This window comes from Ptychodera flava, chromosome 16, assembly GCF_041260155.1.
Source record: "Ptychodera flava strain L36383 chromosome 16, AS_Pfla_20210202, whole genome shotgun sequence".
Classification (NCBI taxonomy): domain Eukaryota; kingdom Metazoa; phylum Hemichordata; class Enteropneusta; family Ptychoderidae; genus Ptychodera; species Ptychodera flava.
In genome coordinates, this window is record NC_091943.1 from 33251507 (window position 1) to 33277775 (window position 26269).

At 38.4% G+C, this 26269-nt stretch overlaps 1 protein-coding gene across 1 annotated transcript; it reads left to right on the plus strand.

Annotated features, from left to right (window-relative positions):
• Window positions 1-812: 812 nt before the first annotated feature.
• Window positions 813-8946, plus strand: LOC139114646 (fez family zinc finger protein 1-like). The gene is made up of 4 exons (XM_070676483.1): window positions 813-1377; window positions 1856-2035; window positions 2363-2929; window positions 7501-8946. The coding sequence occupies exons 1-4, from the start codon at window positions 1113-1115 to the stop codon at window positions 7695-7697; spliced, it is 1209 nt and encodes a 402-aa protein (XP_070532584.1). The 5' UTR covers window positions 813-1112; the 3' UTR covers window positions 7698-8946.
• Window positions 8947-26269: the final 17323 nt, after the last annotated feature.

The following is a 26269-nucleotide window of genomic DNA, read 5'->3' on the forward strand; positions in this document are numbered from 1 at the left end:
TAATGAAGACCACGAGACTGCAATGGGACTTGTATACACACGGAGGGCGGCCAGTGTGATGAAACGACCGCTGAGACCTCTTTACAGAAATCGACTTTTGAGGAGATCCCCGACAAACCAACAAACCCGGACCACTGACTTTATCATTACGAGAAACTTTCCAATTTTAAAACATTCTGTAGGAACCATGGTAACTGAAATATTCCTATCCAAACTCAAACTTATCGTAATAATACCCGCAGCGCTGAAACGAACGAGTGTGCTTCTACCGTTAAATTATGTTTAATTATCACACGGTCTAATTAACATCGCATTGGTGAGGTTTATCGACTGTTAAAAGTTCTAATTATCAAAATTGACTAATATCTCACAAAATGTACATGTAATATATTTCCGCGTACAGGTAAAGATCAAAATATAAAATGCAACCAGGAAATGTTCATTCCATGATTAGAAACAATGTAGTATGATCTCACAATATGTCCAACTTTAACGAATATCTCCACCTTCCTGTCGCTAATTACAACGGATTTCACACAGGCTCCGTAACCTCTGACCTAAGTAAGCAACGTGATATCATAATTTCGAATCACCGTGTATTTGAGTTCCTGGTGGTTCGTGTCTCCCTTTTCGCATCGTGATGGGAAAAAATTTCAGTTCGTGAGTTCCTTTGTTTGCCAACAGGGAAACTTTCGGATTGAGTTAGGCGAATACCAGTCGGGTTGCGATGGCAATGTTATTAATCAATAAAATTGAAATTGTATCTTTGGCTGACACCTGCTAGATTATAGCAACGGCGCATGCGTGTCGCAAAAAATGCTAATTTACCAGTCGGAGTTAAGTTCTGCACGCTATCTACCAGAAACAGATGGGGTGAGAGAAGAGCCGACAGCTCGGAGAATTGATGGTCGGACTATCACACCTATTCATTTGCATAATCAGTAAGCATATTTAGTCAGGCTAAAGAGTCATTTTGATTCAGATTGCAAGAATTCTCAGCCTCTGAAATATCGCGGCGTGTTACCGTCCACGGCTTCGTCTAGCCAGCAAATTTTCTGTCCGCTCTAAAAAGTAACAAAAACATCATCACACGATTCGTCGGTTTGAAAAAGATGCCTCGGTCGTTTTTGGTGAAGACTGTAAGCAAGAAAATCGTTAACGGCAGCAATGCGTTCGCTTCAAAGGTTTCGACAACAAGTGACGGGGCCGCAGTTTCTCCGTCCACGCCAACTTTGAACAATTACTGTGATGTAAAGACGGAACCTGACAGCGAGAGGGAATGCCCGCTCCCGGAATTGCAGTCTGTGCCCGCGACACCCAAATCATTCTCGCCAAGTTCTGCGAGTGCTTTCACCGCAGTGACACCTAAAAATCAAGGTAAATATTCACTTTCTTTCCAAAATGACACAAATGCAACATTCATTGGGTAACTCTTCGATTATATGATATTTCGACACCGTCCCATGCTGTGATTCTTTATATCGTGTACCACCGGACAACTTTCCAAATCACATGTGTGCAGAAACGAGCCTAAATTAATGTAGCCTCCCACATTTCTAGATCTTGTATTTTTGGGGATAAGTTTGCACAGATCGACCCCTACAAAAATATACTCGCCAAACGGCGGTAACACATTGCAGACCGAGGCCAATATTGACTTTCTACTCTCGCTCAAGCTGCTCATTAGGGTATCTTTTGTGATGATACCACGGTCGATCCACTTGAACATAAATATTGCGGTTAGAATCCCATCTTTGTATTTGCAAATGAGAAGATTGTCGATTCTTGCTGTATTTTTTATGTCCACGGAGACACATTATCAAGCGTCCCATGTTGGACGATTTTACCGTTGCAGAATTCTCGAGGCAATACGGACACTTTGAACGTTGCGAAAATCCAGCTGTTCCCATGATGAGAGACGAGAACCTGTACAAGAATACGGAGAGCGCTGCCATGTCAGCTGGCCTCAGTATCGACGTGCAGAAATGGCCCTGTGAGATCTCCACATACACCGTCCCGTCACCGCCACCAAATGGTAGGGATGTAATTGCGTACTCTTCAAAAGAAAAGCCGCCCATTTAACTGATCTTCATTAAAACGATACTCGGATTTTTAAAAACCCTGGTCAACAAATTGTGAGTTCAACACAGCATTGATAAGCAGATAAAAAGGTTTAACCAGAGACTAGCAAATCGGCGGTAGAAATTAGATATTTGATTTTTTGTCTCGTAGGTAGCATGCTAACTCCGCATCGCAATACGAATAACAAAAATAATACCATCTTTTTGCCCATTTTTCACCCTTCTATTTTTCACTCCTTTTCATAGATACGGAATACTGAAGCTATTTCTTGTATTTTCAGGTTTTAACAAGGCCATGATTGAACTTCTAAAGGACGGAAAACTCAGCTACACCGATGTGTACAGGGCGCAGTTTGCTCACGCTGAAAAACAGATTTTGAAAGCTTTAACAACGGAACAGCTATACTGGACAAATAATCAAATATCAGCCTTTGCAGATGATATGGATGACATTGACGATGGAATGGATTTCAAAGACGATTTTGAAAGCGAGAAGAGTCTCATGTCAATTACTGGCTCATTCTCCTGCGTCAAATGCAAGAAAGTTTTCAGCACACCGCATGGCCTAGAAGTGCATGTACGCCGATCACACAGCGGCAAGCGACCTTATGCCTGTGAAATATGCAACAAAACATTCGGACATGCCGTTAGCTTGAGTCAACACATGGCCGTCCACACACAGGAACGAAGTTTCCAATGCAAACAGTGCGGGAAACGTTTCAAACGCTCTTCGACGCTGTCAACGCATCTACTAATCCATTCGGACACTCGTCCCTATCCCTGCCAGTACTGTGGAAAGCGATTCCACCAGAAATCTGACATGAAGAAACACACCTACATACACACAGGTAATTATTGTCTATTTCAATTGTTGATTTCTAACTGATCATGTCTGTGCTTTGTTAACGAGGGTTAAGCCTCATCTGTGTTGGTACATCAAACCTAGTCACTTCTCGAAAACACGCGCTGATTATACCTTTCCTGTATTTCGTATACGGTAAATTCGTTTATGTAACTCAACCTTCTAGGAAAGTTCCCTAGATATCTGACCCCTCAGAATAAAATGTTGTGTTGCCGTTATTCAGGTCGTACCATCTAACTTGTATCTAGGTTCTACTTATAGAGAAATAGGGGCAAAATTGACATTTCACTGTAAACAATTTATAGCGGCGTTTCACGTCATCCCACCCACTATATTCCAAACTCTGCGACCACAAGGTAGCGGTTTAGCGTTTGGACAAACTTCCATCGATAAATAGTTACTTGCGCTGTTATATTCCAATATGCTGTCTGTGTTTGTTGTCTTCAATATTTTCTATTTTCATGATTTCTGTTTGATTTTGCTTTTGCTATATTCGAGGTCGCTAGTTATCGTTTTATTTATAGAAGAGTTGTCACATACGCGACTTCGTGGTATGATAGAATTCCGACGGTTGTCGGGCGATACTTCGGAATAATCCGATTTAGATGCACGTACTGGCAGAGCACAAAGTACTGATACTTCAACCTGTGTGTATAGTTTATAAATACAAGCGTTGCATGGTACAAGAATACAAAAAAAATTCCGACAATCTGATGAAACAAAGAGACAGATTGTTTTCCTCCGTGAAGACTTACTCGTATTTTGGAAGAGTAATTAAGCGATGCCTAGTCAGTACCGAAATAAACTCATGTCATTTTTAGTTCAATTTCGAGTTACTTCCATTTGGCCATTACTTTGCCCGCTAAACTTTTAAACCCACAAAACTCCTTCATGGTATGAGAGGACTCAGTTTAAGCTTCACAATGGATCAACATCGGCTTTGAAAAGTTCCGCTGAATAAAAGTTACATAAACTAATTTTAAAAGCAACTTGAATTAATGCGCCGCTTTTCATATTGCCTTGCTATACCTAATTATCTACAAGTATTTAATGGATTTTCAAAATGCCATCTTTTTCATTTAAATCAGTATTTCGTAATGATTCCCAGATGAGCTGATGCAATCATGGTGTGTACAGTACAAGTGACGATGTTTTTGTGTTGAAGCGAAATCGTACAATCTTTCCCAGCACTGTGTACATTTCAGATTCGTGTGTTGAATTTCAGTGCAGATTTTACGGTATTTAGTTAGATTTGCTGCATCATAATAATTTTCATATGTTATACATTCTAGAATACGAGAACTAAATTTGATGAGAATATTTAAGCTATGGTAGAAAGTACTATTAAAAATAAAACTGACGGGCATAGTCACTGGGCTGTCTGTTCTCCATCCGCTAGATTTTCCCATTATTTTTTTTAAAAATGTGTTCAAATAGAAAGATCGGCCATTCGGCCGACGATGTTGGATTTAGTGATACAGGATGTTGTGAAACCCGTTGTGCCGTAGACTTTTTCATCAGGCAGTGCCAGGACGGGAGAGAAACCTCTACATTTAATACCATTTAGCGTTAGACGGCGGCCTCAAATGGGCAGACGACAACTGTAGTCATCGGCAATTAATATTCGTGTCCAAATGAGCGCTTGATGAACTCGAAATTTGGTAAAGAAAATCCACTCTGCCCAGCCAAGCGTGATCTCACTCGTTAATTTGCATAAGTGATAAATTTCAAATCTGTTGCTACTGGCGACGTACGGGTGCATTTCAAACACCGGGCCGACGAAGCAACGGCGACGTTCAGAATTTCAAGTCCTGTAAATCACTCTCTTCCGAATCAGTATTCAAACAGCGAAATATTGCAGTCCCTCATTCAATTTTGATGACACGCTGAATTGTCTTCTGTTTCGGAAAGGAAACTTTGTAAATTAGAGCTTCCAGATTTACAGGATATGTGCAATTTTTTTCCCGCTTAAATTTAGAAATAAGGCCGTCAAAATCTTAATTCGAGTCCAATTCGAATGTATGAATCTTGCTATATGCTGGTCGTCGAATGGCCCTAATGGAGCAAAACGTTACGCCAACCCTTAAAAACCGGATCCGCATGTGAATGTAACTACGTGTGTGGAAAAATCCGAGAGTGTTTGAGGTCTGAAGCGGACAAAGCCCGGACTCACTCACTGTATTACACTGAACGAACCATAACTGCCCCCCTCCTTTATGCACGTCGCATTGCTATCGGTGACACGTACGCTGAATTCGCTTGCAGACGATTACTTAAACTTGCAAGTGCGAAATTGAATGTTTTCGCAATAAAAATCTTTGGAGGAAAGAGAGGGATACTCCTGGGCTTGTCGTTAAAACGTCGGATCTAATTACCGTGATTACGCTGATAGTGATGAATTGAGCCGAAATTAGAGGATTTGAATAATCGACAGTAGTCGTTGATTTTCAATGGGACAACTAGATCATGTATTACAGTGCAGTAAGCTGGTCTTTAAATCTAATTTGTTCACAATCCTGCTCTCCACTCACTACATTGTTGTACTTACATCTTGTATTATTCCAGTCGGAAATAGTGATTTATCGCTACGTTTTGTGACTGAAGTACTTCTTAATAGTGTTTTCCTGTCGATAAAATCGCTTGATAGTGTTTAGATTATTTCCTCAATCGGAAATCAAACCCATGTTTTTTTATAAGGTAACGGTGCCGTGTTTAGCATGCCGCGTCGATGCTCCGCTGCCGATACGGAAACATTAGCTATGCAGCCGGGTAGCTTTTTTTCAGTCTCGGTGTCACACACGCGACACCCCGTATTTAATTCGCCATTCATCCAGATTATACAATATTTCAAGTTTTCCAGAAGACAGATTGGCCGTGTTCCGAATTGTGGTCCCTCACAATAGAGCGGACGGTTGGAACAAAGTTACACTTCACTGGAAGGAAGGACTGCGAACACTGTTTGATCGGTGACTGATTTTGAGGGCACCTGTTTTTCTCCTTTCATCTGATGTAACCATACATAAAAGTCATTTAATATCCTGAAATCGCCATCAATTTCACTACTTTTGAGAAATCACTTCATATTTTCCTCCGCATTCACGTGAAAAGAAGAAGTACGAGCTCCTGTTTAGTGACGTCATCATTTAGCTCATTGTATCGAAAACAGGTTGTTAAGTGGGGGGCATGCGAGAACACGCGTCGTCGGATCCGCGGCCCATTGTGCGCACAAGATTCGCAAACAAGTCAATTTTTCAATGACACCGAAATTCTCATCACTCTGACTTGCTCAGAGCCGCGCTACAACTCAAGATGTAATTCAAAATATACCATATTTAATGCAAATCTATCAATACCGAGAGTGGCTTTAGTGGATTATGCTCGCACTTTACTTATGATGTTATCCTTCACTCCCGAAAAAAAAAATCGTGTTACGATTTAAAATGGCGTCCTTCAACATCGTTTAAGCGGGTAGGCCTATATTTACGAGTAAACGCATAGCACAACAGCCGATTCCAAAAATACCGAAGTTTCGCAACGCACCGGCGTGAACACTGAATAATTGTACCTCTTGGAAGGAGAATCTAACAATATTTTAAAAATCCTTCCATATGGGTTATACCTTTAATATTTTTGTTTTGTTTTTTTTTTCAATTTCTCGTCCTACGCCCAAAGCCATGTCGATATGTTTGCGTCCAACTGGTCAACACAGGCCTCTATGTGTATATAGTGTGGACAACTCATTTTAAGTACGGACTAGAATTAATTTGTCATAAAAACTATATTAAAACATAATAATTTTTGCTTTGAAGGTTGGTACTACTACTTTCAACATACCTTCGGGAGGAGAAAAACAAAGTGTCTTTGTTTTATGGAACAGCAAAAATCAAAGTATTCTTAAAAGTTATACGGCTATTGTTCTGTTAAATTATGCTTCGCGCTTTCTCCCCCTCGGCAAATATGTTTGTCACGTCGCGGTTCTTTTTAGGACGGTTTTACAAATCTACCATTATAAATCAGATCACAAGTCCTACCACGATTTGTTCTGTTTGCTTAAATTGTATGAATGTGTGTATGATATCACGGTTGAACATACGGTGTACCGCGTTCTCCGACAGATGTAGTGTAAATACGCCCTCCATTCCGTCGACTGCCGCTTAATAAACCAACTTCGTCAGTATTTAGACTGCCAACATAATACAATGTACGTGAGAAGGGCTTTACCTGCATTTTTTACCGAATGTTTGCATATTAGAGATGCAGGCACGGTCTAGTGTTGTTTAGTCCGACCATCAACCACTCCAATGCATGTATACATTCCCTCAGAATGCACATTACCGTAAGGCCACGCTGGAGAACGACTTGCCCGCAACTGTGCGCGGCTTACGTCCGAAGCTTAACGCGTCGACTGCCATCAAGGCACCGTTCTCAGAATCACTTTAGTGATATGCGTCAACCATCTTGACTGAAATTTCGAATCATGGCAGACAATGACGCTTCTCAGTTCTCGCTTCCGAGTTTCTCATTTACCGGGTTTGTTTGTATGTTTGTTTGTTTCAGGAGAAAAGCCCCACAAGTGTTTACAGTGCGGTAAGGCGTTCAGCCAATCATCGAATCTCATCACGCACAGCCGCAAACACACGGGCTTCAAACCGTTCGGCTGTCACATATGCGGCAAGGCCTTCCAAAGAAAAGTCGACCTACGGAGACACCATGAAACTCAGCACACAGTGACGTCACCGCTAGACCGACAGTAAGAAACTAGGAAATGTGTCGCAAAACTATAGAAAGACAGTAAAGACAATTCATAGACATCGCGATCACGTTATTGAAATATTCTTGATGATCGCATTGAACATGTCATCGATGGTTTGATGAGAGTTGCATCATGGAAAAAACAACAGAAAACAACAGAAAATATAATTGTAATTTAAAACTGACAGTCTTTTGTAAAAATAGAGTTGGGAATATGCATTTTAAAAGCATTTTTCAAAGTCACACAATGCAAAACTTTTTTCTGTCGATAATTATGTACTACTGTTGAGATACTTCTAAATATCTGTGTTCGTTTACGGGAGAAGGCCGATTCGAATATTACTCAACAACTTGCATTTTTTACTTTTCATTCCAAGCGTTGTAAAACAGAAAATGGTTTATTATCATCAGTGGCATCCTGTTTCTGTCTCTTATGGTCGACAGATATTTTCATTTTCTATTCATATTTTTCTTAAATAAAGGTTTATTTTCGGCCAGTTGAATTAACAAAAAAATCTTGTCAACATCTTTATAAAAGGGGCTGAATAAATTTGTAAAAGTCGATTGTCACTATTTGGTGAGAACATCTGGTAATCACAGGTTTAGCGAAAACAAAATATGGAATGCGTGTACGGCCTCATCACCACCCGTACCCTATTTTTTTGTTTTGGGTATTTTACTGTAAGGTGTCGCTCTGTCTACCCCAGTTGCGCGGGCAGTGTCTCGCCACTCTCAAATATACACCCCTGGGATTTCACATGAGGGCAATGTGTGATGTTGCGGTGCGTTGAGATCTGTGCACTAACCACGACAAGCCTGTTTGTGTGACTCTGTGCGTCAGGTCACAGCTAATAGCTATCGGATAGTCTCTCTCTCTCTCACACAAATGATTCATTATAGACTGCGTTGACAGATGGAAAGTTTGCAAACAGCTTGTCTTGTCGACTCACTCATCACCGCTCTGCCTTTATGGCTTTCATAAATGCCTTTATTCGCCACGTATTGTATACATTGTGGTTTAAGTCACCAGTATCATTTTTGTCTTTTTATTCAGCGGTGCACATACTTTGTGAATCTCCAATGAATAGGATTACTAAATTGACAAATGTTATAAATTTAGAAGATAAATTTCATCTCACTGCCGCTTTGCTTTCCAGGTTTTGTTGTCTTTCACTGACTTTGCACAGTTCGGATTTTGAAATAAAAATCTTGTCGCTGTACAAAAAAATCTAAGGTTGTTCAGTTCATATACATCACTGAGTTTATTCTTGGTTTACAGAGAATATATATATATATATATATATATATATATATATATATATATATATATATATATATATATATATATATATATATTGCAATCTACGTCTATGTATTGGTGTGTAGTGCAGTTGTTCGTGTGTTTTTGTATGTTCCACAAACGTGATTGAGAGACGAAATGTATGGCGACCGTACGCGTGGATGTGTGATGAGACGGAGTTGTCAAAAAATTGTGCACTACACCGTGAAGTATGAAGCACAGAGCAAAAACACTGAATGCAGCACCATATTGATTGTGGTAAATTATGGTGGAGAGATAGCGCATCCAAGGAACCGCGACATCATCGAACAATCCATAACTTTGTCATCTATTCAAAAGGAATTCGATCTTACAATATGCTGATAATCTCATATTTTACATTTTCTCCACTTAATTTATGAAAATAGCTCGTTGACACTACGCCTGTCATCTGTCACACCGCGGCCCATCCGAGTGAATTGCCATCAAAAGTCAACAGATTGACCCGTCTCTCGTAGCTATGTTTTGAATTTCCTCTTTAAACAAGGTTTTCGGATGTGTGTTTTTATATGGAAGAAAGTATTTCAGATAATTGTCAACCGGAAATCTATTAAAAGTGTAATTACAGTCAAGTAATCACGGCGACACACGATCATGCGTGATTGAAAATTCAACTTTAGGGATTTATCTCTATAAATTAAGTCTTCCCATACTCAAACGTGTATGTATATAATAGGTGTATAGTGTGTGTATACACATACACATATACATACACATATATAATTACTTCAAGTACAAAGTAATAATATTATTACTTATACTTGAAGTAATATATATATATATATATATATATATATATATATAAACACCATACACGTATATATATATATATATATATATATATATATATATATATATATAGAGGTATATATATATATACGTGTATTGTGGTGTATATATATATATATATATATATATATATATATATATATATATATATATATACGTGTATGGTGTTTTCTAACTATATATCATATATGTACAAAGACACCACGATGGTTATCGCTACATCTATAGTTAATCACTGTTTCCATTCGCCGCTAAATTGTCACACATTTAATTATGTCATTGACTGATATTACATTTTGTTAGACGTAAAACTGGTAGGGTCACATTCTAAAGCCTGAAATATGACTTTCCCATGACCAAATCAAATTATATACATTTTTTCGAGTGGATCGTCAGGTTGTTACACAGTCGAGCTGTCAGTAGAAAGGTGCACATTTCGTGGTCAACAACGGTTAAAATACTTCTTTTGTTCCGTCGAAGGAGCGAAGGCCAAGAAATTGAGGTTTTTATTCAATTCATCATCCAATGAGCGAAAGCCAAACTACAGGATGAAGATACCCACAATCCATTACTCAATTGGACAATGATGAGTAGAGGTGTTTTTGCCAAAAGGCACAACACATGTTAGGGTCCTGAACCTAGCATCCTTCGATATTGAATCCACTCTTCTTGACTAACCGGGCTTCGAACTCACAATCCTACGATAGTGATATATTCCCGTACTAATGCATATATTCTGAAAAGAACATAAAAAATTCATGTCATCAAGCGGCCTCTTTCGGCGGGAGAAATTGACACAGATTCTCACTTGTTGAAAACAATGGCGTCTTTTCGATGTAATACATGTAGATATCAGAGTGCTTATCGACATTAGTGTGGTGGTCGGATAGCCTGATACCGTTGGAGTGGATGAGTTAATCTGTAAATCCGAACTGTGACCTCGGAAATTTGAACAAGCAAAAAGGAAGATACCTTTTGTCTGCTCAAAATGATGGTTATTGATGGTTAAATGATGGTTATTGGAATGAAATAAGGGGATTGTAGCGAGACTGACAGACGATCGTGTTGGAACTGCGGCATTAGCACTCGACCTCCTATGGGCGATTTCTTAGCCCCAGGTAATCTACATCTCAAAAAATGCCAACTCGGCGATATTTCCATTATCGTCTGACCTCCCCGACAGAATTTCTACCATGCTTTAATCGAAGAATTTTGAAATATATATATTCGCCTGTTGCATAGGCAGGTTTCACAGGTCACACAATAGTTAAATGACGGCAATGGACAATCGATTGTATAGATACAGCGGCATTGAGGACAAAGATGCACCCTTTACTAGATTTCCTGTTTTCCTGTGCTTGATGTAGAGATGCCCTCTAAAATCTAAGACGCAAAACTCCAAATTCAACCATTTCAATGATTCCTTCACATGGACCGGATTCATTCTACAGTTGTATCAAACACTGATTCCGAGTTGTCATCTATTCAAAGGGATTCCCATCCTTGAACTGCACAGAAATTTGAAATAAGTATGTACCAGATATTATTAATATCTTTGGCTTGATGCTTCTGTACATGTGCATGTCAACTCACTGGTGTTTGTTGCAAAGTTTACGTTTACTCGAAGGAATTAATTTGCAGTTTGTATTTTAGTTCGTTTGTCCTTATTTGTGTCTATCTGTTATCTGTTTGTTTTTTTGTTTGTTTGCTTATACGTCCGTCCATCTTCCATCAATTCATTCGTCCGTCTAGTTATCTGGCCATGCGTTCATCTAACATCTACCTACCTCCCCACCAACTTACCAATCCAGCTAACCAACCAACCTACCTACCCTACCCTACCTGGCCATCTGTCCCTCCGTCCATCCATCCATCCATCCATCCATCCATCTATTAAACTATCCATGTGTGTGCGCTCGCTCGGGTGCGCGCATGTCTGTCCGTCTCGTAATCGTCAAGATATCGATGTACTGTATCTTGTAAAAATACAGATATTTGCATAAATATTGACCGAAGAGCTGATGAAATTTGAGGCTTGGCTGATTTGGGGGGGGGGGGGGGGGGCGCTGACTATTCCGGGGCTAATCGACCTGCTAAGCGTATCCTTTCCCAATCACTGCATACAGAGCACTGGAGAAGGCACGAGCCAGAGTGTTTTAACATAGATCCGACCGTTTCACGAACAACAAGCATTAAATATCTGCGTACGATCACGGGATAGTGTTATCAGCGAAACATTCCAAGTCCAGCCAGGTTCAGGTCCAGCACTCGATAGATTTCGTAATATCTGTGATTTTTTCTTCAATACTCACAATTTCTAAACAAACGATGTCGTTTTATTCTTTCATCGTGAAAACTATCTCTAACGTTTGTTGAAACCCAAGACGATATTTTATTTACATTGTAAACGAAAGAAATTGCTCGGAAGCATCTGTATATGGGTGACTTCTCGGCGGGATAAGCAATTTCATACATCGGACGTTTTGAGTATTCCTCGGATCAGTATCGCATATACATGTGAAGGGATGGCGGGAGGGTTGAAAATCCCTTGGAAACCCCACAAATACTTTGAAATAGCATCGATTATTGGTACACACTCTCATCTTACATGCAAATGAAGTCGGGGAGAAAAGCTAAAGAATAGTCGCCGCTGTGACCTTACTGCGGGCGATGTAAAAGATCACAGACGCTGTGATAGTTTGAATTCTGTGGAGCGTCCCGTGCACTTTGATGGATACTGCAGGATGGTAAAAGTGACACCGCCGACGATTACTGTTAATTTGATAGTCAATTGTCATGTCTCTCTCCCATATAATGATATTGACTTGCCCACGGCGAGCCCAATCATAACTACAATAATTTTATGAGGACCATACTCATCCCCGTATCTGACCCCATTAACAGTCTCTTCCCGCCTGCCATTCAGATTTTCCCCGTGTCAGACTTCACGCACCGCTTCTGTCGAGTATTGGATCCGACTTTTGAAAATATTGTGGAGTGCAAGAGTCATATAAAATTAGGTTTCTGATTTGATGATGCTAATTCTCCGAAGGGGACAGATTTTTTAAGTGTCAAGAAATTTAAATCGGAGCTGAAGAGTAAGATAAGCGCAAAAATTTTGAGGTTGGCGAAAATTGTAGTCAATTTTTCGAGACATCCTATCAATATTTGTACGCTAGTTTAAGATCAACACCGATAATGTCGTTGTCAGATTTAAAGAAATTAAACCTGCCATCAGTAACGATTTTGAAGCCAAGGCGAGAAAGTATGGCAATGCAACGCCAAATCATTTGTTATATCGTGTCATTAAGAATCAAGATATGATGCATGAGTGGGAATATCGGGACGCCTACAGGAAAATGAATTGAAAACGCACGACCACTCGACAGTTTCGTTCTATAATATGTTCCGGCCTGCTTTTGCGAAATTTCAGAAATTTGGTGAAATGATGGCATTATGTAGTGGATGTATGATTCTAGTTCTGAAGAACATGCGCCAGTGATTGGTCAGCTGTGGATTAACAACCGACGTTTAAAAAGGCCTGTATTCTTTGGCGGGAAACTTTCGATCAATTTTTTTTTGGCGGGAGGCTGTATGTCGATATTTTCTGACAGGTATTGTGGTGCTGAAAAGTACACAATGCCTGACTAAACCAACGCCCTAGAGTTTATAAAAGGATGGAGTGTTGGAAAGTTTCAATAATAGGGAACGATTTGTTCAGACATGGACGTTATCGTCAACGCTCCGAGGTTCAAGGTGATTATGATAATTGTTTTCTTTGTAGTTCGAAATTTGTTTACAATAATGTCGATCGTGATTTTAAAAACAAAAAATTTACAACTGCAAAACAATCAATGCAACAATAACACTATGGAAACCAACGACCTTAAGAGCGACAGTTGGAGGCCAAATCAATCTAAAGTAAAACAGTCACCGCCAAGAATAGTCTCGACAACGAAGCCAATTTTCAAAGACAATAAATAGACAAAAATAAAAAGATCAAAGAACAAAAATGCGATATGCGAACAAATCAACAGCTGCTTTACTCCAAAGACAGGAACATTTCAAGCACGGTATCTTTGGAAATTCTTCTTCATTAATTATTAACTTGATATTTGAGAAAAACTCAGCTGGTGTAAGCTGTGTGGATTGATAAGAATTCTAATTAGAAGCGAACTGCATAATAACATTAGAAAATGAATACCATAAGGGTTATCAAGGCAGTCGTACTCATGTGAAGTTGATTCATCAGCAAGGCGAGTCGAGAGACCGATGAAAATATGAGAGCACTGGAATCTTCCTAACTGGTTAATCTTAAAGATTTATACATATAATTTGCACCTCCTTGGCTATAGGCAACGAAAGTAGCACATAAGTACGATCAACAATTACTGTCGGGTCTTTGAAAGTGTTAAAGGCAGCCAGCGACAGCAATTTGGATTTGGTATTCATAAAATGCCATGACAATGACTCGGTTGAATCTAATCAGAACTGCAAGGTCGTGTAGCGGCGTGTCTTCAAATGAGGCGCCGGCGACCTTCCATTTTCCGACAGATGATTGTAAATAAATGAGCAATCATGAAAACTATGGCATGATTAGTGACATGCCGTACCTCATCTCGCACGGAGATGTAAATTGTCCGACACAATGAGATGTTGAGCTTTAAAATAATGAGATTCTGTCGTCTATTTGAGGCCAAATGTCAACTCCAGACATGTCATCTGTGTACAGCAACCAGGACAAGTTTCCCAATCACAAACTCCGAGTACACTATTGTATTGAAATACCTGATGTGTGAAATATTACTTCATATCCCATCTACGACCACACCATTGTCACTTGTAATCACCATGAATTCAGTTCAGCCGAAAAACAGATAAAGCTGGCTGATGTAATGTATGCAGGGGGTTTACTTCCCGCTCAAAAGTCGAAGACAAATTTATGAAGTTCCTTTGTCAGCCCGTCAAATGTTCCTGACGAGGTAGCATGTTGACCTGACATAAGTGGTTTACCAGAATGTCAATTACGCACAGGCGAAGTGACATTCAGGGCTTCATTGCCATTCCACAGGCACGTTGAATCAAATACAAGAATAACATGGGCAAGATTTGTCATTCATTTTGAGTCTTGAAATAAAAACAGCATGCCACACACGACGGCGATGAAATCTCTACATGAAATGAAATCCGACGGCCATCAAAATTCTGGACATGCGGTAGATGAAATGTATATTTCATTGCGCGGGGAGTGCATCCGCGATCGTTATACCTATTACACAGCTACAAAGCGAAATTAAAAGGAACGGGCCGGTTACTAGTGAAAATACTCATAATTTATTGATACTAATATTGACTACTCTAAAAAGTGTGGCCATAACTCCACTCACACGGTAGGAGTCAAACTAATTAGAGGCTGTCCGTGGCTTATTTTAGTGCAGTTTATGATTGAGTACCGAGCTGATGAGAAAGGACACGCGGAAGAAAAAATCAGTCCCTACTCGGCATTGATTTGCTATCTAATGAATTTTTAAACATAGCTTTGTTGGTTTTTAAGTGTGCAATGCAGATTAAAAAGCACTTTGCAGGCCTTTCAATAAAATAATAAGGCAAGGCAACTGATGACATGTGATTTCTTTCCCATGGTAGTCTAATAAGCAATGACAATCTTGTTGCGGCAATTAGTAGTCTGTATTTTCAGATATGAGGGTGACACACTGGCAGATAGACAGACTGACAGACAGTCAGGCTAATAGGTGTAAAAAATCGCATTACAGAGAGACAGGCGGATAGACAGACAGTCACATTTTATGATTGGTGTGCTGTTTGAACAAGGATCACGGGGTTTGTAATATTGCGTCGAGTGGTTTGCAATCTCGCCGGGTCATGACAATAAAAGTTCTGGTTTGTATCTTAATCGGAAATATATTCATTTATCGGCCAAATAATAATCCCGTTTGGGTGTTACGTAGGTGTGCAATATGCAACCCACCAGTAGAACAAATATGCGTTGTGATCATAAAATAATACATTTTGTGTTGAATTCCAACTTTTATTGCAGTTCGGATTTCAGTCTCGGTGGAAAGATAGGTCGCTATCGGCTTGATTACACGTGTTCCTGTTTAAACTACTGTATATATATATATATATATATATATATATATATATATATATATATATATATATATATATAGAGAGAGAGAGAGAGAGAGAGAGAGAGAGAGAGAGAGAGGCAGACAGACTGAACACTGACAGACAGACAGGCAGGCAGACATACTGTATTAAACAAACAAAACAGAAATAGAGAAAGAACAGACGCAAGGGATACACATGACATAGGCGTCAGTGAGAAATCTCCCCTACACACTGTGACCAATAACAGGTAAACTTCATATGTATAGTCAAAGTATTTTCCTTCATATTTCCCGAGTATCATGTAATTTGAAGTTGTAAACCCAAACAACGAAAAGATGAGTGAAGTCTGTCAATTTGATTAATTCAGCCAACGTACAAGTTATCGGCTAGCACACAACTTGCCAAAGAGCTGTTTGTCACTAGCACTCTTCCATGCACACATATACAGCCACCGCGGGCTGCTATAAATGACACACAACACGTCCTTTATGCGATGACATGCAACCCTTGCCCTATAGTGTTTGCTGGATATGAATTCACTTAATTGTAAAGGAGGCCATAGTGCCCCGGTCTTTCAAGAACAAAACTGGTCGTTGATCAATAAAGAAACAAACGATCAGAGAATGCCTACGTGAGCGAGACAATTACCTGCACTATTTGCATACTTGAAATCACAAATCAACAAACCAAATAGAGGCCAGAGCAACGGCGCTGTGTTATGTCAGACAAAAGACAAATAAAATAATCTGATGAATTCTGGCAATTATATGATGACGTTGCCATTGACATCACTTTTTAAACCATCCCTAAAGTTAAAACAGAACCGAGAACCAGAAGTACGTCATAATCGTCTCAGTCAGAAGTGGTCATAAAAGAATTCGCAAAATGTTGTTAATTTCAAGACAGTTTGAACGAATCCGATGGCATTATCGGGAGGGACTAACAGACAGGCAGCTTGAACACAATGAGGTGAGGCAAGTCCTTCAGACGAGCATGCTCTAGGGAAGAAGGTGAACAAAGATGTACGATGTATTGCTGAAAGTTCAAAATCGCAAATCTGAAGAAGGTCATTCTTGGGGCTCATCACCAAGAATCAGAGCGTTTATAGCGTCAAGCATGTTGGAGATTGGAATAGGACAGACGGTGAAAGACACATAAGCTTCTTCGGGCCACAGCCAAATCATAAACATTGACAAAGTTTGCGAGGAGCATCCGATATACTATTTTGCGCCATCTATCACCATAATCTTTCTCTCGATGAAGGTCGTGTTTTAAGTGATTGAGTATAGGACAGGGCTATAATATGGAATATTTTTAAACAATCTATATGACGCGGTCAATTTAAACGTTCTTCTAATCCATCGCTATAAGGGCACTTTGTAACTCCATGGGATCAATGGAGAAAGAGCTGGTGACGACAGGAACAATATTTTTCCAAAGAAACAAAAACTAATCCATCAACAAAATGAATCAAACTGATTCTCCGATTTTTATTTTACGACCAATAGTTTAATCGACGGTTTAAAATTGCGAAACATGCACCATTGATGAATTGTAAAGTTACAACAAATTTGAAAACACAAGATTAGGAACTGCAAAAACATATGTTCCACGTTGAATCAAATCCTTCTGTTTTAATCTGGCTTTAATATTTTACTCTTTACATCGTGCGCGAAAGCTATTGTCAATTGATATTATTTCCTTAGCATTACTAATTTCGAAAATTCATGACGTATCAGCTTTCATATCAACGGATCTAATCTTAACAGATCGAAAACAGAGGAAGTTTCGAATGATCATTGTTATGAAGTGGTGATGACGACAGAATAAAATGATTTGCCTTTGCATAACCCCATCGTTGCCACAACGGAAACTTCTAAAATAACGCATACATTGCCAGTATTGAACATTTCCTCTCTTATCCCTTGTAATGCAAAACAAACAAACCTAAACAACAACAACAACAACAACAACAACAACAACACAAAATTTTATGTGTGATTCTTGAAATGCAACTTCACTTAGCCTATTTTATACGTGTCGTTCGTCTTGATTCTACCAGGTGTATGAATTTAAGTGCTCAATGAGGGAATTTTTCTAATTTTGTACGAAGTAGATCACCAACTATCTTATAAAATTATGCTTCGGCCTTGGTCAGCTATTTCCAGCAGCTGTGCTCTAGGGACATTCCGTCTTTATTTCTGTCTGTCTGTCTGTCAGTCAGTCTGTCTCTTGGATATCGATATTTTTTTAAGTCACTGACATATACACCTGGTACGAGACAAATTACCAGCCAAGTGAATCAGTGCCTACTAAAAAAAATCACGCTCCGCTAGAAATCAAGCTAAAATGTTTCGCATGTCAACAAAAACACTGCAAAGTAGAATAATTTGGCAAATTTCCTGGCGGAAATAGAATCTGTAATGAAATTCCCAAAAATAATTGAATTAATGAGTAATGGAAGCAGTACTGACGTGTTAATTAGGAAGAAAACCTAGAGAGTTAATAATGCAATATAGTATGTATGAATGCATGCATGCATGCATGTATGTATGTATGTATGTATGCATGCATGCATGCATGCAACGATGTATGTATGTATGTATGTATGTATGTATGTATGTATGTATGTATGTATGTATGTATGTATGTATGTATGTATGTATGTATGTATGTATGTATGTATGTATGTATGTATGTATGTATGTATGTATGTATCTATGTATCTATGTATGTATGTATGTATGTATGTATGTATGTATGTATGTATGTATGTATGTATGTATGTATGTATGTATGTATGTATGTATGTATGTATGTATGTATGTATGTATGTATCTATGTATCTATGTATGTATGTATGTATGTATCTATGTATTCATCCGATACATTGAAGATCAATCTATAAATGTATCATTCATCAATCTATGTCTGTCTGTCTGTCTGTCTGTCTGTCTGTCTCTCTCTCTGTCTCTCTCTGTCTCTCTCTCTCTGTATCTCTCTGTCTCTCTCTCTATCTCTACAATTTGCACGTCGTAGATATTAGAACGTAAGGAGTGATAAGACGATCAAAGAGGCATTGACAAGAATGCGTGGTCATTTAATACATGAAAAATCGTGTCAATTTTTGTTTTTCCGGTGAAAGATTCAAAGTCAGCTTTCATGATTTGTATAATTATGACCCAGAATGCCCTAAATTAAAGCGGTATTTAGCACAAGATATCCTCCTTTAATGTCACAAAGTCTACAAAATATGAAATATCAATTACAGCACGACAAAATATTATATCAAAATATCTTGTACAAACATCCATCCGATCTCCTAAAAATACCACTTGGGACATTATTATATTTTGCTTGTATTAAGCAGTTAACTGTTTTTTAATAAGCTAGGCAAATTAACCAGATAATAGCTACATAACATAACTGTCCATAGGAATGCAGTTCTAGGGTTTTTTTACCTAAGCGCCTTCAAAATAGATTATAATCGTATTTATCGTGTAAATTAGAAAGGAATAGAATGCCTTCGACCTACGAGTCTGAAAGAATGGCAAAGGCACACAACGTTCTGAATCTTTCAAATCAGTCTCCTTGTCTGCAATGTTAGAAGTATGAACCCCCGACTTGTGATGAAGCACAATTTAAGGATCTTGTGCCCATTTTCCATAATGAAAACCACAAAATTTCCTTCAGGGGTCCATTCTGCATCTTTTTTTAGGCAACCGAATCCTCTAGTTTTATGTTGATTTGTGCAATCGTTCAGTGTTGGCCAAATCTCCCTCAGTCTTACATGTGATGATACTTCGACTGCCTTACATTAGATGATATGCTTCGACTCTTACAGGACATCAACAAAGATTTCGAAAGAAATGTTGAAAGAAAGAGGGCTGGCCCTGTGTAACATATCAAAATTGGACTTACCATGCAACAGATTATACCGCTCTCAGAATAAGTTACAACTTGGGCGGTGATGTTGATTGTGTTTAGTAGCTTCCATTGTGAAAAGACAAGAAATGAAAGTTACAAAACAAAAGTACTGAAAGCATTGCAGACATTTTGATGTTTAAACCATAACATAGTAATTACGGATAGTTTTCAATCGGATTCGAACCCGTAAGTAAGTGGTTTTCAGTCGAAATTTGTGCAACAGATGACATTGTTCTAAGACCAAGTCACGAGGGCCTCCGTCCGTGAACTATATTTTGCAGCCTCCATTTTGAATAGTTAAAAAAGAAAAATTAAGAATGAAAATTGCTGAAAGAATGCCAGAAATTTTCTTTTCCTACCATAACATAGCAAAAAGTAATTTTTGATCAAAATGTATAAAATTAATAAGAATTTTAAGGTCGAATTTTTTTTATTTGCATAAATTCCACTTCTTCGCTTCTTTAAAGTCGTTTGGCTGTCGCGAAGAAAAGACAAAACAAATAGAAACAAATAATCAACTGGGTGTAGTAATTCGAACAGACATGATATTTTCCCTATTCATCGAATTACATTTTGGCAATTATAAATTTTAAATATTAATACAACTCTGAAGATTATTGGTACGAGCATGCGTCCCCGGGAGAGTTTGAATTCGCTGGGCGCCGAGATGGAAGCCCCTAGACGTGAAAATATTCGACAGAGCAAGTGCCTTCCTTCCAAGCCTAAAACGCATTGGTTTTTATTAGGACCATTAATTAGAGAGAGCGCGAGAATCTGAAACCTTTCCCCCGATACCCTTAGGACCATTCACTATTCATGTTCGGGGAGGGCCCAACGATCGGGTTAACTCAAAGGCTAACATTTTCAGGTGGCTGTTAATTATTGAACTGTCCACTCGTCTGGCTGCAAGAACGTTTGAATTATTCTTATTCTGACAAAGCAGTCCAGACATTAAAAAGTGAAAACCACTTTCTTTTATTGTAGATTTTCAAAGTTAACTGCCACAGGCAACGCCATTGACGACACCTATGAATATACGAACCCTTCCTCATGATTAATACTTTCAGATAGGATAATTTAAAAATTCAAGCAACAAAGTTTCGTGGCAATATGTTATGGAAAATTGCTTTAGAATCGATCATGTTGCCTCGTTATCAGCATGAACAGATCAGGTACTTATGGGAATGGAGTTTGAATCGCAGTGAATATATTAAATAATTGCATGTAATTAACGTACATCTATTTAAGACACCCTTTTGTTAGGAGGTGACGGTTCATCATCATCATCATCATCATCATCATCATCATCATCATCATCATCATCATCATCATCGTTATCATCATCATCATAAAACTACCGATAGCCAATATAATCAAAAGCAACGGCGATAACAACAATAACAACATAATTCTACCGCTTTCGCAACACAAATTTTTTAGTATTACCGTTTTTTCATTACGTCAATGTCTTGGAATTACCGAATCATGGTTCCCCTTGTAGGACGCCAATTAAACGCATTGTGAATCAAACTGGGAACAATTCAATCTCCGATATCATAATTGAAAGATTACAGACAAATTTAAGATATAACGCACATCAGGGCAACATAATCGAACTTCAACACTTTTCAATTCTTTTCTAGTCTTCATCTTGTATGGACTTATTATCAAACTAGGGAAAAACTTGACTTTTCACCGTTTTGCTTGTTGGGAATGTTATTTCACAGAGTCATCACAGAAAAGGCAGTCATTTTGAATTTCAAAAATTGGTAATTTTCACAGTTTACTCCTATAGATCACAAATTTGCTTATTGGACCCTAAGTTTTATTCTCGACTACTGTAAAAGGAGATTTCTTGAAGTTTCCTCAAAGTCTGATAAAAAGTGTAAAACTCTAATTTTTGAATGGTACACTACCATAATCGATTGTGCTGTCACACGGCGAGATGGTTTCTGATACAATCCACAATGTTGGGCTTTTCTTTCACCGTTAATAACGGCGGTTGCTTTCGGAAATTATTGCAATTACAGTATTGTCTTCCTTAGAAATTTGTAGGGCAGTTAGATCAAGGCTGTAATTATATATACTGATCTACCTTATGACCTTTGACTCTGTAACTGAAGACAGGGACAAAAGAGCAAGTGAAAGTCAAAGCCAAAGTATCGGGTAACCTTGGCTTTGGTCGCCACTGGATAAAAGGGCATACATCGCTGTCGGTGGCATTGTCTAGCCATTTTTGTTATTTGATGGGACAGCAAAATGTTGAAAGAGATGTCGACACTGTTTACTTTCAGCCTCGCTTATTGACACGATGAATGAAGAAAACTATGACATAGCTCTGTCATTGGCCAGTAGTATATGCTACTAAACAAACTGAAAAACGAAAAAGTAACAATTGCCGCTTATCTCATCAATATTATTTGACTTGAAAACAGTGATGTTTGTCCCTGTGAAACCATCCCTACTCTATCTAACATCCACCATTACTGAATCGTCCATCAAATTAGACCATCAGCGTTGGGAATTTATTTCGAATTTCTATCCGACACTGACAAACCTGAAGAGCCATGCATTGTCTATTCTATACCAAATCCAGACCTGGTCATGTGATCATAACAACTTTCAGAATAAAAACAAACATAACAGTGAACAATATAATTATCCTGCGTCGAATGTCCGACACCATCTATCTAATACTTGTTGACAACCACGAGGACTTTACAATAGGAGTGTCGCAGAAGACTGGGAAATCGATGAACAAAAGTTACAGTTGCAAGCCACTGCCCTAGGGCCATTTCCAGAAATTCTATCTACCACCGTCTGTTCTTTGTATAAAACCATTCTTTCTTTGTAAGATGTTAGAAAGATATCCTGTATTCTAAAGCATCAAACCAGATTCATTCTTAGTCGTTGTCATATTCACATTTATGTTCTCCATTTTCAATTTCTTCATAAATCGGAGAGAGTTTATGACAGGATTCATTTAATTTTTTAACAAATCCTAACCAAATATCAAACTCTCACCGGCATGGGCTGTTTTATATTAAAACAATTCACATTTTCTTTAAAAACTGAAAATACTCTAATTTATTACTTGTAATTCGATCGGCCCCTTCCAGCCATTTTTCACAGTTAAAGCGATTAGTATGGAATTCTAATCTACTGTATGGTTTTTCTCTTGGCCTTTTATAAGCCCACTAGTTTTTCTTATTATTCATAGCACTGGAGTAATAAGTTGAAAGAATTCATTATCGCGGAGTTACGGAATAAAAAGACGCTCAATAATAAGGTGAAGCAGAGGAGTTCTTGGGTCGTCCAAGGTACTAAAAGTATCTGAACCCCTTGACATCTGTTGTTCATGGAACAACACTGCATGGACTCAATTTTTTTTTTTGAAAACAATGAGGGGTTTTTGTGGGGACACTTCGCAGCTTTTGGAATCAACTGGACCCCCTAAGGAGTAGATTAATTTCTAAAAAAATTTCATTGCAGGCCAAATCTTTCTCAGTCTTCTAATAATGTCAATGCGAACTTTTGCTGTCTACACATGGTAAAGTTGGTTGCTGACAAGTTCAAGACGGAAAACAACCTGATTCTAACAACAAGATGACAATAACACATTTCTTTAATATCTCAATACTGAATTCACATGGTCACACTATCATAAATATTATCGTTTTATTTCTGGGTAACGACGGAAGAATTTCTGAGCCGATGTAGCGAGACGACAGACAGTCACCCATTTCTCCATATCGGCTGTTAAAGACAAATAGACCTTTGGCACCTAAAATAATTTTCGAGAGTGGTATATCAAAGTAAGTGGGCTACTCGGAACTATAAAGAACTGTGTTCCGCGTTTTCCGGAACCCTTTTAATCTCCGAACCTTTGCAATTATCCTTAATTTGATTGCATGGTGGCTTTGTTTCGGAAAGTCCTATTGTCTTTTCATTCATTTAAAACCAACCATGGCTCAGCCGATGTTTTTGGCAAACCACACTTCATTCATTAGTCAATTAATTAGTCGGCAGATAAAAGCATTTCGACGACGAGACCACATCTACTTTAAAACGAAGTAAGTGACAATGCCTTGCAGACTGTGCACTTCAATCATCGACACTCGGGAAAAGAAGTCAATTTTATTAGCTCACATATTCACACAAGTGAGCTATTGACGTATCACTGTTGGTGTGGTTTCTTTGTCTAACTGTATGTCTGTCTGTGGACACGATATCTCCAGAATGGCGGGTCGGATAAGAATCAAATTTGGTACACAGATTCCGAAAGGTAATGAAAAACAAATGAGCATGGCTTGCATAATGAATGCTAATTTTCACCGTTTTGGCAGAAATCATAATTATCAGAACGACTGCTTAAGATCTGATGATTACTGATACTGAATCAGTCGGAATATTCATAAGATCAGACGTTGATTATGGAAAACATGAACGATTTAAAGGTAATGTCACAGTTTCATGCCATTATCATTGCTTATTGCGCATCAAACGAAGTTTCACTATTTTGGATATATCCAGAAGAACAGGATCGAAGCTGATGAAACTTGCTATGTATATACCTAATCTAATTCGTGTATTGATGAACTTTAACAATTTAAAGAGATATAAGTGGAAGGACTCGCTCGGTGATGAAGAAACTTACAACATAAATTGACAATACGAAATGCCACATGTGTGAAAGACTAGCAGTTTCGGTCAACTAATAGCTTATTTGTTTTTTAATAACATTTTAAAGGAAAGTTATATATCAAGTGTGATTGTGCTGACTTTGATGAAAATGTACACATACTATCAATATTCAGACATCGCTTATGGCAGCTATAAGCGAAATAAAATACATAATGCATTTTCATGTCAATATTTTAATTTCCCCTTTATCTCGGGAACAACTGCACAAAATTTGACGAAGTTTGTTAGTTATTAAACCTAGACTAAAGCACATTTGACAGATATTTTGGAGTCATGGCAGGTCAGATCATCGTCTATAGCATATTCATTGCAAAGTTGTGGAAAATAAAGTAAGAGAAAACAAAAGTGTCAATTCACAGGAGAGGGCAACATGAACTGAAACCCGGGAGCATTTTGTCTTTGCATCGGGTTGAACGTACATTTAGCGGGGATGTTGAAGCAACTTAAATGCAATTATGTCTGACGCTGAAAGTTAAATCCCATTCAAAAGAAATCAAAAGTTTGACATAGCGAGTTAAAGTTAGACGTGACCTTAACAAGTCTGCACGCCATTGATGTTGTATACATAACAACATTGCCAGACTCAATGAAATATTGAATGTAAAGGCATACCGTGGCGTTGAGTAACAACGTCAGCTCGCACTTTCTACGGCTGTTTACTTTAATGCAAGTTATCTTTGTTGGCTGTTTTTGATCCATTCAGTGAATTGAACCGTTTAATCGTTGGTAATTCCCTGTAACACAGATGTTGGTCTATCCTTTTCGCCTGATCATTATTTCCAAGTGAGCAACGACTCTCTGCTTGTCACAGCTGGTTATTGGTACAGATTAGCCATCACATTTACTGTAAACAGTTTCAGATCTATCAGCTTCACAATCTTTGATGCTCCATTGTTAACATAGACTTGGTCTATCTTTGCCTACTTTCCGAGCAGCAAGTGTCTCCTCTCAACTCTCAAATGCATCTTCAATGAAGTAAGTTAGATAGCTATCACCCAGGATTGTCAACGACTGTCGTATTAAGGTAGCACTCGCCTAGAAAGTGTCATACATACACTTTTGCTCAAACTTTTGTGAATGAAACTTTTTCAATTGCCATCTACAGTTGAAAAGGTAAGCAATTCTAAGACCGTCTTTTCATCCCGATCTAAGAATTTTTATCCACACGATTTGTGACAAGAGTAAATTAAATAATTTCACAAATGCCCCTTATTGTTCGATGAGTGAACAACTTCTATAATTTATGTTATAATAATATAATAATAATAATAATAATAATAATAATAATAATAATAATAATAATAATAATAATAAAGTACATTTGTAGTGCGCCTAATCTCTGAACAGAGCGCTAGGCGCAATAGTGACAATACAATAAAACAGAAGAAATGTTGAACCACCGGGACTGGAGACTACGTAAACGAAAAAGGTTAAACTACTGTTTAAAGAGAAAAGTCTTGAGGGAACGGCGGAAGGAAAGGGTAGAGTTGGAGTGGCGAAGGTCAGAAGGAAGTTTGTTCCATAATGCAGGGCCAATGTAAGAGAAAGATCTCTCGCCAAAAGTCTTTGTGGAAACTCTTGGAATACTGAGAAGTCGAGAATCTGAGGAAGAGCGGAGTTGTCTTTTTGGAGTGTATTGATGTAGAAGTTCAGAGAGATATTGCGGTCCTGTTCCCGCAAGTG